The following is a 12076-nucleotide window of genomic DNA, read 5'->3' on the forward strand; positions in this document are numbered from 1 at the left end:
AGGGATTCTCTCATCATTTATTCACCCTTATGTTATCCCAGATGTGTATGACTTTCTTTCTTCTGCTGAACACAAGCAAAGATTTTTAGAAGAACATCTCTGCTCTGTAGGTCCTTTCAATGCAATTGAATGGTGGCCAGACCTTTGAAGCTCCAAAAGTCACATAAAGACAGCATAAAAGTAATCCATATGACTCCAGTGGTTTAATATATGTATTCTGAAGCTATGCAATCGCTTTGGGCAGCATTTCCCAAAAGCATTGTAAGCCTAAGTAGATTGTAGAAACCACTGGCGCCAGTGGTCTCTACGATCAACTTAAGTTTACAATGCTTTCTGGGAAATGCACCCTTGGGTGAGAAAAAGATCAATATTTAAATCCTTTCTTACTAAAAATGTCCACTTTCACTTCCACTTTCAGAATGTGAAAGAAAGTTAAATTGGAGATTTATAGTAAAAAAAAGGAATTAAATATTGATCTCTTCTCACCCACACCTATCATATCACATCTGAAGATATGGACTTAACAACTGGAGTCGTATGGATTACTTTTATGCTGCCTTTATGTGATTTTTGGAGCTTGAAAGGTCTGGCCACCATTCACTTGCATTGGACCTATACAGATCTGAGATATTCTTCTTAAAATCTTTGTGTTCAGCAGAAGAAAGAAAGTCGTACACATATGGGATGGATGAGGGTGAGTAAATGATGAGAGAATTTTTATTTTGGGGTGAACTATCCCTTTAACATTGCATTCCACCATTTGCAACATCACACCTATAGAATATTGCACATTACAACATTTTTAAAATATATACGTCAATATGCCGTCTCGATAGATAGATAGATAGATAGATAGATAGATAGATCGTTATCTGTTAGGCTACTGTTAGTTCTCAGGGGCCTGTTCTTTGCTCTGTTATTGTATTCCTAACACATGGACTCGAGCTGCAGGGCGGGGTGGGTTGGCGAGCCGGCAGACGGAAAGTCTGGATCGGTGCACTTTCTTTCTTTCGATGTCAGCCAGTCTATAGAAACCTTAACTTTAGGTCAAACCCGCACTACTTCATTTTTAAATGCGTTTCAGAACGTTTAGTCTTAAAAAGTCTTGGGCACGAAGTGAGTGAGTGAAGAAACGGGGCGACGGGACTGTGGAGGCACCCACTTGAAGAGAAGTTAAGGGCTTTCTGTAAAGAATCTAATGATCCTCGCAGAAGGTTAGATGGACATTTAAAGGAATAAGACAACTTGAAGAATATGATGATGACTGAGAAAGAGCTGGTGATAGACAACGTCATAACAGGTAAGAGAAATTCTATTTAATTAAACAAAAGTTTGTGTTACTTCGACAGTATGAGCAGAGGGTGATACCATTATCAACGCCCATACAGTCTCAAATCCCATTTATTAGTATTAGCCTACTGTAAGCGTAATCACTGGTGTTTCACAAACCACTATATGACATAGGCTATCCACGCACAGCTCTATATTTAAAATCTTAAGAATTGAATGGGCTATATTTTGTGACATGGCTATTCCTGGAATGCAATGCACATTTACTGCAATCTACATTCAGCTTTACCGCAGTGTTCCATCACCTCAGACACATTGTAAGCCCTTATCTTTTAGGGGATTTTCTTTTATCCATGCAAGACACTTAAAACTTTTAATGCATAAAAATGCACAGCACTTTAAAAGCGCAGTGTGGACTTGGGATGACTGAGATAGTAGCGGTGCAGAGTTGGGTCACGTGGTTGCGCTCTTGGGAGCTTTGAGTCAATGCAGCAAAAGTCTGCACGCTCCATCATCATCATCATCATCATCATCCCAGGTGAAGCCGGAACGAGGTAAGGCTTCTCAAGCACCGACCCAGACACGCCACGGGACTTAAATATGCCTTTATAACGCAAAATCAAACGGAGAGCTCGTTTTAGCGCTCGTTTTAATATGGACAAATCGCACTGCGGAGAAATTTACAAACGCGACTGTTTCTAGCACGGGACCAAAACAGCATTTTCAACGGTTGCACGGACGAATACTGTGATCAATGAGGCTTTTTTCGAGGTTTGGCATATTTTGACAGTTCTGCGCAGTGGAAGGTAATCGAGCACGTGAACTGCTGGTGTCTGTCCTTTAGGAAGGACGCTGGATTGTCTGACTGCTGATGTGATGTAGCTAATGTGATTTAGGAGGGGCGCATGACAGAGCATGAGGCACGAGCGTTTGTATGTTAAACTCATCAGAGGCGTTTTGTGCAATAGACATCAGTAGACATCCTGAAGGTGATATTTGGAAAGAGATGCGCAACATCTTTACGACATTGCCGTATTTTTCTTCAGTCTGCTTCAGTGCCCTGAGATCGTCAGTCACAGCAGAATATTTTCGTGTAAAGGGGCCGTTCACACCAAAAACATTGTTTTTTATTTTCATTTATTTTTTTGTCAGTCCGAGCTGCTTTTCTATTGTTTCCCAAAGTAAACAAGCACTAAACGGACGTCTTTTTGACCTTTGCGACGCGCCTCGTTTTTTCAGCGTCTCGCACAGGAGAACCACGTTTTTAAGACGCTGTCATAAAAACGCGCTGCGTCTAGATTTGTTAAAAAACGAGTTCTATGTGAAACTTGTTAACAAGATTAGGATGTTGCGCGTAGATATTGCGGATATAACACTTGCACGCTAATTGCGGGCGCATTTGTAAATTTGCATAAGAACTTTGAACTTGCTGCCGGGTGATTTTGGTGCCATTTGGCTTTAGCAAATAACACCTAGCCTTGAATATTTGTGCATTTAACAGTTTTAACCTTTCTGTTTTCCAACGTCTGGTCAGGAGCATGCCAATAGCAGGATGAAAACACGTTCCCTATAGCACATTCCCACGGTGGCACTTCGGGCCTCCAGTATAAAGGAGTCATTGTTTGAGTCAGGGGGGGAAAGGCCTCATAGGTAGCGCATGGGGCATGGAGGCGGGTGTAGATGAGAAGTTTAGACCCAGAAGGTTTATTAAATGGGTAGTCGTGCGTGTTGCATGTCTGTACATTTTTACAAAAGGCATAATTTGATATCTCCTTCACTGTATCCCTCTATCTCTTTTTGATGCCTTGTTTGTGGCCTCTTAGAAGAGATAGCAGTGTGAAACAGCTAATATTATTGCATTGCTCTTTTCATATGATAAGTGGTGATAAAAGTTGGATTTTGCATCTTTAGTTTAGAAATGCACACACTATTATAGTGTATTTGCATCAGTGTTAAAACTTTATGCAATCCACCAGAGTTTGTAACCATGGGCATTGTCTCTTGTGGCCTGGAGTGATGCAGTGATGTTGCTGGGCTGGCTGGTGCAGTTGAACAGGCAGATGCATATGGTCAGGTCAGGACTGCTTGGTCAGCATGCAAGGGATAGGGGGTATTCAAGCCAGTCCGCAGCATTCATGCATACAAACACAGTTAACACACAAACACACCATTACCAACTTACACACACATGTGTGCCAAACAAAGATGCACAAACTCACAAATGCATGCACACACACAAACCCATAACCCACTGTACTCAGCAGTATGGCGTGACACAGATAGCTGAGGTAATGTCCGCTCTCAGGGTGCGGTCGCAAGACATGATGTGGTTGCACATCTGTTGAAAGAGCCTCAGTTGAGATATGTGACTGATCATTCAATACACAGTGATGGTTTTGCTATTTAGAAATCATAACCAAAATAACCAAAGAAATAATTTGCTTAAACACATCAACAATCAAATGATGATTATTTAAAATATATTTGGTTAGATTTGTAAATGTGCAGGGATGTGTTTTTTATGATCTAATGTGAACTGTTGGAATAAGGAGAATTAAAATGTTATGCATTTGGCACCCTTCTTTAAAAACAAACAAACAAAAAAAAAAAAAACACCGTAAGCATAAGCTGGTTTACTGGTCTTCAGTGGTTAAAGCTGGTCTGCCAGCCTTTTTTATTTATTTATTTATTTATTATTTTGAGCTGGGCAGACACTTTTATCCAAAGTAACTTACAATGCATTCAAGGTTTAAAAAAAAAATAATTCAGTATGTGTATTCTCTGGGAATCGAACCCATGACCTTAGTGTTGCAAGTGCCATGCTTTTCCAGCTGAACAACAGGAACAGAATTAGTATAGAGAGAGGAGAAATAATTATGTTGATTATATTTTTGGCATTCCATGTGTTTTATTCTATTAAAATAAATTACAAGTAAATCTACTTGTAAGCAATAAATTCTTGTCCTTGCAGTTTAGGTGATGCTGAACTGGCAGCTGGTGTCTGGGCCCTGGGTGTCTGTTTGGAGAGGAAGGGCGACATGGTGATGCGATTTAAAGCTAAGCCATTAGCGTCTTTGTTTGAGATCAGCTCAATGCCTTTTAGCTTCACACACACGCTCACTTTGGAAGACTTAATTTAATGAGTGCTGTCAATGGTCAGAACCTGTGGAGGTCAGACGCACTCTCTCTGTCTTTCTGTCTCCCTCACTGTCTGTTTCCCTTCTCTGAGGTCTCCTGATATAGAAAGTAATATAATAAGAGCAAGAATCAAGTTTTGATTTACACAATCTATAAAGAGACTTTATCCCTCAATATTTAGACTTGGACTTTAGGCTAGGGCTGTGTTCAAATGGCATTCAACCATACCATATTGCTGTTAATGCAGTATGTACTGTATATTGTGCGCACTATGCAAAAGTTTATGTATGCTTGGAATACCTGAATAACCTGCTACATTTGCCAAAATGCGCAGTAGATTGTGTGCAGAATTTACCTTCCATTTCCATGTGACACATGAACCAGAAGTAATATAGGGATTTCATTAAATCCTTTATTAAAGAACCACGAACCAAACCAACCAGCTCTGAGGTAAATCGGATCATTACAAACTTTGAATTGAAGTAGGGATGTGCAAATCTACCAATTTTTCATAACTGACTAGTAGGTCGGTTGTTTGAATGACTAGTCGACAGTGTTAAGGATAATATTGTATAATTTGGCTCTGTTATGTTCATGTGACCCTGATCAGATGCATTTCAGAGGGATACACGGACGCTAAACGCAGCACTTCTTCATGGTAGCTAATGTATATTCAACAAATAAAAAGGCTAAATAACTACATCTTATTGCACAAAACTATCAAAATAAGAAATTTAAGAAATAAGAAAGGCTCCATTAAATAACGACACAAAACCGTATATGCACATCCTGAACGCAGAATGATGCGCTTCAGTGTAAGCAGAGAGCTTGGGAGTCTCAAGGCGATCCTCGCTGCACATTCAAAAGTGCAGAACTGCAAGAAAATATTGCATGTACACATCTAGTTTACAACATGGAGCAGTTTAAACTTTTACTGCAACTATTTATTTAAGCAGTGTCTGACAAAAGCAATCTCTCCAAAGCACCTAAAAAATACAGAAACATTACTCACAGCAGAGGATTTCACGTCCGGCAGTGATCGTCTTGTAATGTGTTGTGGGTGTGGTGCTTTGATGGCTGTAATAGTAGCACATAAATTGACTAAACTTAATGCATTAAAGATGAATCTTCTTGCAGAGGATTTTACTTTGCTGAATATTATTCACTTTTAAGCACAGCAAACTGTAATTACACAAAAACGCTCTCCAAGAAGTTGCGACTCAGTTAATTTGAGAATTGTGTCTCCTATTAAATCTACCACCACAAAAAATATTGATGTTAGTAGTCAATCCCACTAATCGACTAGTCAGTTGTTGGACGATTAGTCAATTAGTCGACCACCGTATCACTCCCCCAGTTTGAAGCATAAAAGGATTTAAAATCGGACAAGACGGTACCTTACGTCTGTACCTTAAAATGAATTGTAGTTCATTGAAGGCATGAACTACAATCCCATGAAGCGTTGCAATGTAATTATATGTATAGAAACAATATATTTTAATTTTATTGAAAAATGTTTAAATATTTGTAAATATACAAGTAGTTTGAAAGTGTAGGGAAACCAACTCGATTGCATCATTCATAGTACATCATGCGAGTGGACCGTAGCTGCAGAAACTGTTTGGCACACTTTGTGTGCCGCAATTCTCTGATTCTTGAATCGTTATCCTTCAGGACTAGGTGGTGTAGGTCTTCAACAGAAATTCCTCTATTAATCACAATTTTTTAAAAACAAAGTTGAAAAAATGTGGACTGATTGCATCAAAAGAACCTTATACCATCCATTAACAACCTCTGAGCCCACGGTAGGTCTGTCTTTAAAGGTTTATAAGTTATCGTTAAACATCTACTCCTCTATGGAGAAAATGAGTGGGATTTTTCCTGTGCTCTATTACAAACTTTGCCAGGGATAAGATTAGTTTTTAGACCTAGACAACAAACTTCAGCCTGGATATATACTGATCCCTAATATTATGTAGGTCCCCCTGGTGCTGCCAAAACAGTGCTGCCAAAACAGCGCCAACCCGCATCTCAGAAATAGAATTCTGAGATGCTGTTCTTCTCACCACAATTGTACAGAGCAGTTATCTGAGTTACCATAGACTTTGTCAGTTTGAAACAGTCTGGCCATTCTCTGTTGACCTCTCTCATCAACAAGGCATTTCCATCCACAGAACTGCCGCACACTGGATGTTTTTTGTTTTTGGCACCATTCTGAGTAAATTCTAGAGACTGTTGTGTGTGAAAATCCCAGGAGATCAGCAGTTACAGAAATACTCAAACCAGCACATCTGGCACCAACAATCATCCATGTGATTATCTAATCAGCCAATCATGTGGCAGCAGTGCAGTGCATAAAATCATTCAGATATGGGTCAGGAGCTTCAGTTAATGTTCAGTCAACCATCAATGGCCAATAGCCAATGGCCAGACTGGTTTGAACTGTTAGGTAACTCCGATAACCGCTCTGTACAATTGTGGTGAGAAGAATAGCATCTCAGAATGCTATTCTAAGATGCGGGTTGGCGCCGTTTTGGTGGCATGAGGGGGACCTACACAATATTAGGCAGGTGGTTTTAATGTTGTGGCTGATCAGTGTATGTTGGTTTATTAAGTCTCGAAATCAACACTGATATCAAGTCTTTAGCTCTAAATGTAAATTCATTTAAGAGTGTGTAACTCATTTAATATACTGAGTGGCTGGCTGTATTTGCAGCATTTGGGCCAGGAATACAAATGGAAAGCTGTCTTTTTTGTGTTTAATTGAAAAACATGCTGTGAATGATGTAGATGTTTGGAAGCCTACTACGACACACACAAAAGCCTGAAAATTACATTCCTGCATTACGTCATGGTATAGGTATTAGCTGTGGTTTCCACAGTTCCCAAAGCGAAGGATAGAGAAGCTATGAAAGGGGGGAGCAGGGCCTTTTTTAAGTGTCAACAGACCATCCACGTGATAATGAGAATGTTGCGCCTTTGGGGTGTTGTTTTAAAAACCCATCTCAACTGAAAATCAATCTCTTTATCACTCTGTAGCACCCTCTGTAAACCATAGTCAAGTTTTTATTTACAGTATGTGTCTTCAAAGAGACAGCCAGACGAAGCAGATCCACCCCGCACATATGTTCTCATGATGTACATCTGATACTCAGCTCAGTATTTAATCCTGTGCATCCAGATATTTCCATCACGGTTTTGCAGTATTTGAAGCAGTTTAGTAAGAAAGCATTTTTAAAGAATGATTTTAGGTGTTTCTGCTTTCTGCTGCAGTATTGAAAACATTTGTTTGTGGATATACCACTAAAATATTCAGTACATTGCAATGTGATGTATTGCTTCTGTTTATTTATCTTATCTGTTTAGTTCTGTGTGTTTATAGTGAAAAGTTTTCATATTTTGCATGTCAGACCTTCGTGAGCAAATTTGGTTTGTAATATGATCACCTGATTTGGGTTCTGACCCAAATCTTGAAACTGCTCATGGAGTTACTAGGTCTGTCATGCACTGTGCTGGTGGTTCACTTTGCTTTGGAGAGTGCTTGAATTATTTCATATGTTTTAAATAATTCAGATGCACGTTTCTGTACTATCAAGTGCTTAGAGAGATGGTCTGGCCGGCCCCACTAATGTTACTCATAGCTTTGGAGGCTAATGTATCTTTAGTCTGGGTTCTGGCTTTTTATTCAAAAATGAAAATTATGTCATCATTTACTCACCTTTATGTTGTTCCACACATATATGACTTTCTTCTGTGGAACAAGGGAATTTTAGATAGAATGTTAGCCTCAGTCATCATTCAATTTTTATTGTATCTTTTTTCCATACAATGAAAGTGAATGGCAACTGAGGCTGTCTTTCTGCCTAACAGCTCCTTTTGTGTTCCACAGAAAAAAGTTATATGGGAACAACATGAGGTTGAGTAAATGTTAACAGTATTTTCATTTTTTCAGAGTGTTATTGTCAAATTTGAGCTGCCTCAGACACCTTTACAAAAGTGAAAGCTTGATCTGATTGTTGTAGTTCTTTGAAAGCCATGAGTGTGAAAAGAAGCATTCACATGCCGTCAGGAACTCTTGATTCGTTAAAGTGTATTCCCTGTGGGCAAGGCTGCACTATGTGAGAAAACTGACCCCACCAGTGTGGAGAGAAATGCCAATAATCTATTCAAGCTGTGTCTGGCCACCAAACTCAGGAGCTATTGTGGAGATGCATGGGTTTATATATAGTTATTGGTCTTACACTGAAGCAGGTACTTTAAGTGTACTATTCTAAATTTAGTCTTACCTTCAGAGCATGGCTTTAGGAATCTAGACTATTTACATGGATTCTAGATTTGGATGCCTGGTTGAGAGGGGTCTGAATCTGAAATAGGCCTAATTCTTGATCAGTTTAGCCTTTGCTGTATAGGAATTAAAGGAAACGTTCTCTCAGAAATGAAAAATCTATCATCATTTACCCTCATGTCCTTACAAACCCATATTACTTTCTGTATTTCAAAAGAAGATACTTTGAAGAATGTTTTCCATACAACAAAGCATATAGTGACCAAAGGATACAGTATCAAACTCCAAAAGGTCAAAAAAGCAGCATAAATCTTTGTATAAGGAACAGACCAAAATTTAATTCAGAATTCCCTGAAAACCTTCCCCACTGCCGCAGCTCTGAAATCTTCAAAATTAGCCAATTTGAATATGCTGAAGTGCAGTTTTGGAGCTTGAAAGCCTTTGGTCACTAAATACTTATAAACAAACTATATATAATGGTTGACATTTTTCAAACATCTGCTTAATATTCCAGATGATGGTGTGTAAATGATGTCACATTTTGGAGGAACTATTCCAATTAAATTCTCTCATCACAGGGCTCCAGACTGCGACTAAAATTAATGATGTAGATGTTTGGAAGCCTGCTACGACACACACAAAAGCCTGAAAATTCAAATTTGAAAATCGCAAATGCGACCAAAATAATAGATTGCGACAATAATTTAAAATCTAGTCGGCACTGGCCACAGTCAGGTTGTGTGCGTTCATATGCGGTTTCATCAGATATCATCGTGTGAGTTATTGAATATATTTTTAGAACGTGCAACAGTGTGTCTCGCGCCTCTTTTCACCCGTTCTGTTTCTGACAAGCTCACTGCACCGCATGCAACAACAAACCCAGCGCAAGAGAGTCGTGAACAATTGTCTCTTTTGAACCGGATCTTTTTCATGAATCACCTGAAAAGAACTGAGGGTTTGAACTCAGTGGCTCAGGTTAGCAGTTTGAATCAGATTCACTTTCTCAGTGAATCAGCCGTCAGTGAGCTCACAACTGGGAACATAGACATTTAAAAATAAGAGTCCCATGTGTATTTCGGGCTTCTTAATAATTAAAAGTCCCGTATTGTGTACCACTTTTTTTCTACTGGTAATTATTGATTGGGATTGGAGTAGCACAATAAACTGCATCTGGGATTTCATTCAATTTGCACTCTTGTAGTCTCCGTGTCTGGACCATCCAGTTACAGTAAAGAAAGACTAAGGCAATATTTTAAAACAATGAAAATTATATATATATTTATAATCAAGCTTTTGACACTTAGGACAATTGAGGGACTTGTACACAACTATTACACACGGTGCAAACATTCATTAATTCTCACGAAGACAACACACTACTATATGCATACTATTCTTTATGTAAATATTTGTAATGTAGATTCTGAAGAGCAGTACTAAATAAAAAAAAAAACTTTTATCTCTTATATTTGTATAAATTATGAAAGGGGTGTGAACATTTATGAGATAAAAGTGAATGCAAACTTATCTTCTCAACTATAAATACTATTTATTAAACCTTCGATGAGTGGGTTATTAGCTGACTTCCTTTTCTTTGGCTTTCTATCTTGTTTCTTTACAGCAATCTAAATCGAGAAAATCTGTGATTTGACTACTAAAAACAGCCATTTGGCTCCTTAATGTTTACATTTTTTTGTGTGTTGCATTTACCGGAGTTATTGCATCATGTGACATTCCAACTCTCTCTTTGAGCTGTACCTCGGACCACACTCAGAGCAGCGCCTGAAGAGCATGTGAAGATTGACCACGTCTAAAGTGCTCCAAAGTGTGTGCTGCTTGCGGATGTTTGCGCCAAACACGCAGATACACAAGCGTAGATTTTGATAGTGACTGATTTAACTTTAACGTTTGCATAATGGCAGATTTTCTTGTTCATGGGTTCATACAGTGCACAGAATGTTAAAGATACGTAATGACACAGAGAAGGAGACTCCCGCTTACTCTATTTCTTTGGAGATGACAGAATGGAGAAACATGAGCCTCTGATTATGGGCCCAGGGAGAGATAACATGGCTGTCACACATTCAAGCACTTTTTTGTCTATTAATATAAATTTAGCATTTGTCGCACCACCTCAGGCCTCTCAGCCTGAGGCCCCAGGTAGTCAGAGGACCTGGGGCACTGTCCCCATTGGCCCGGTTCATAATCCATCCTTGCCTACGCGCTTACATCACGCGAGAGGCAGCGTGTACTCGGTCCTCTTATGAACGCACATTGGACCAAGTAAAAAATTTGTGAAAAGGACTTAAATATTGATCTTTTACTCACCAAAAGCGATCGTATCGCTTTAGAAGACAGTAATTAACCACTGGAGTCATATGGATTACTTTTACTATGATTGTCTGTGCTTTTTGGAGCTTTAAAGTGCTGATCACCATCCACTTGCATTGTATGATCATACAGAGCTGAGATATTCTTCCAAAAATCTTCGTTTGTGTTCTAGAGAAGAAATAAAGCCATACACATTTGGGATGGCATGACGGTGAGTAAATGATGAGGGAATTTTAATTTTTTGGGTGAACTATCCTTTAATGGTCTGACAGATCAAAGATTGTAGCATGTCTGATATCTAAAACACCAGCAAAGCCCTTATGTTAACATTATATTTTTTAGAGCAAACTCATGGTGTATTGAAAGTTGCTGAGTTACCAGTTGCAATAGATTGTGTCATTTGTGATTGTTGGAGTGTACGAGGCTTTCCTTTTGCTTTGCATACCAGCTGTAATCAGAGTGTCCAAAACCAGAAGCACAGGAAGGAAAACTATTGTTACTCCAAGAGGCTGTTTTTAGAATTTCCTTAGGGAGACAAAAACAGGCACGCAAGTGAACTTACAAATACATAGACTTGCAACTTTTGGGTGTCTTCCTCTCTTTCAAAAGACTCTCCTTATTGTTCTGAGTTTGTGATCGTTCTTAACTCTGCTCGTTTGTATTGAGGCATTAATGTTATTATCCTATGTCACCAAAAAATATATCCTCAGTATGTACCTATACACTCACTAAGCACTTTATAAGAAAAACTTTGGTCCTAATAAAGTGCATGACGTTGTCTTCTGCTATTGTAGTAGATGATAGTATTCTGCTCACTACAATTGTACAGAATGGTTATCTGTGTTACTGTAGCCTTTCAGTCAGCTCGAACTAGTATGGCCATATTCCGTTGACCTCTATCATCAACAAGGCATTTCTGTCTGCAGAACTGCTGCTCACTGGATGTTTTTTGTTTTTGGCACCATTCAGAGTTGTTGTGAGAGACTGTTGTGCATGGAAATCAGCAGTTACAGAAATACTCAAACCAGCCTG

General features: G+C 39.0%; 1 protein-coding gene across 4 annotated transcripts in view; it reads left to right on the forward strand.

Annotated features, from left to right (window-relative positions):
- Positions 1 to 984: 984 nt before the first annotated feature.
- LOC127455566 (heat shock 70 kDa protein 12A-like) overlaps positions 985 to 12076 on the forward strand; it is a 50370-nt gene continuing 39278 nt past the window's right edge. For 2 of the 4 annotated variants that reach the window (XM_051723566.1, XM_051723569.1), the window contains exon 1: positions 985 to 1300. In XM_051723566.1, the coding sequence (XP_051579526.1) occupies positions 1255 to 1300 (46 nt within the window). In that variant the 5' untranslated portion in view covers positions 985 to 1254. Of the gene's footprint in view, positions 1301 to 1741; positions 1845 to 1957; positions 2097 to 12076 lie in introns of those variants that run through there. The other 2 variants (XM_051723567.1, XM_051723568.1) reach the window with 2 other exon arrangements.

This window comes from Myxocyprinus asiaticus, chromosome 17 (assembly GCF_019703515.2).
Source record: "Myxocyprinus asiaticus isolate MX2 ecotype Aquarium Trade chromosome 17, UBuf_Myxa_2, whole genome shotgun sequence".
NCBI classification, from domain to species: domain Eukaryota; kingdom Metazoa; phylum Chordata; class Actinopteri; order Cypriniformes; family Catostomidae; genus Myxocyprinus; species Myxocyprinus asiaticus.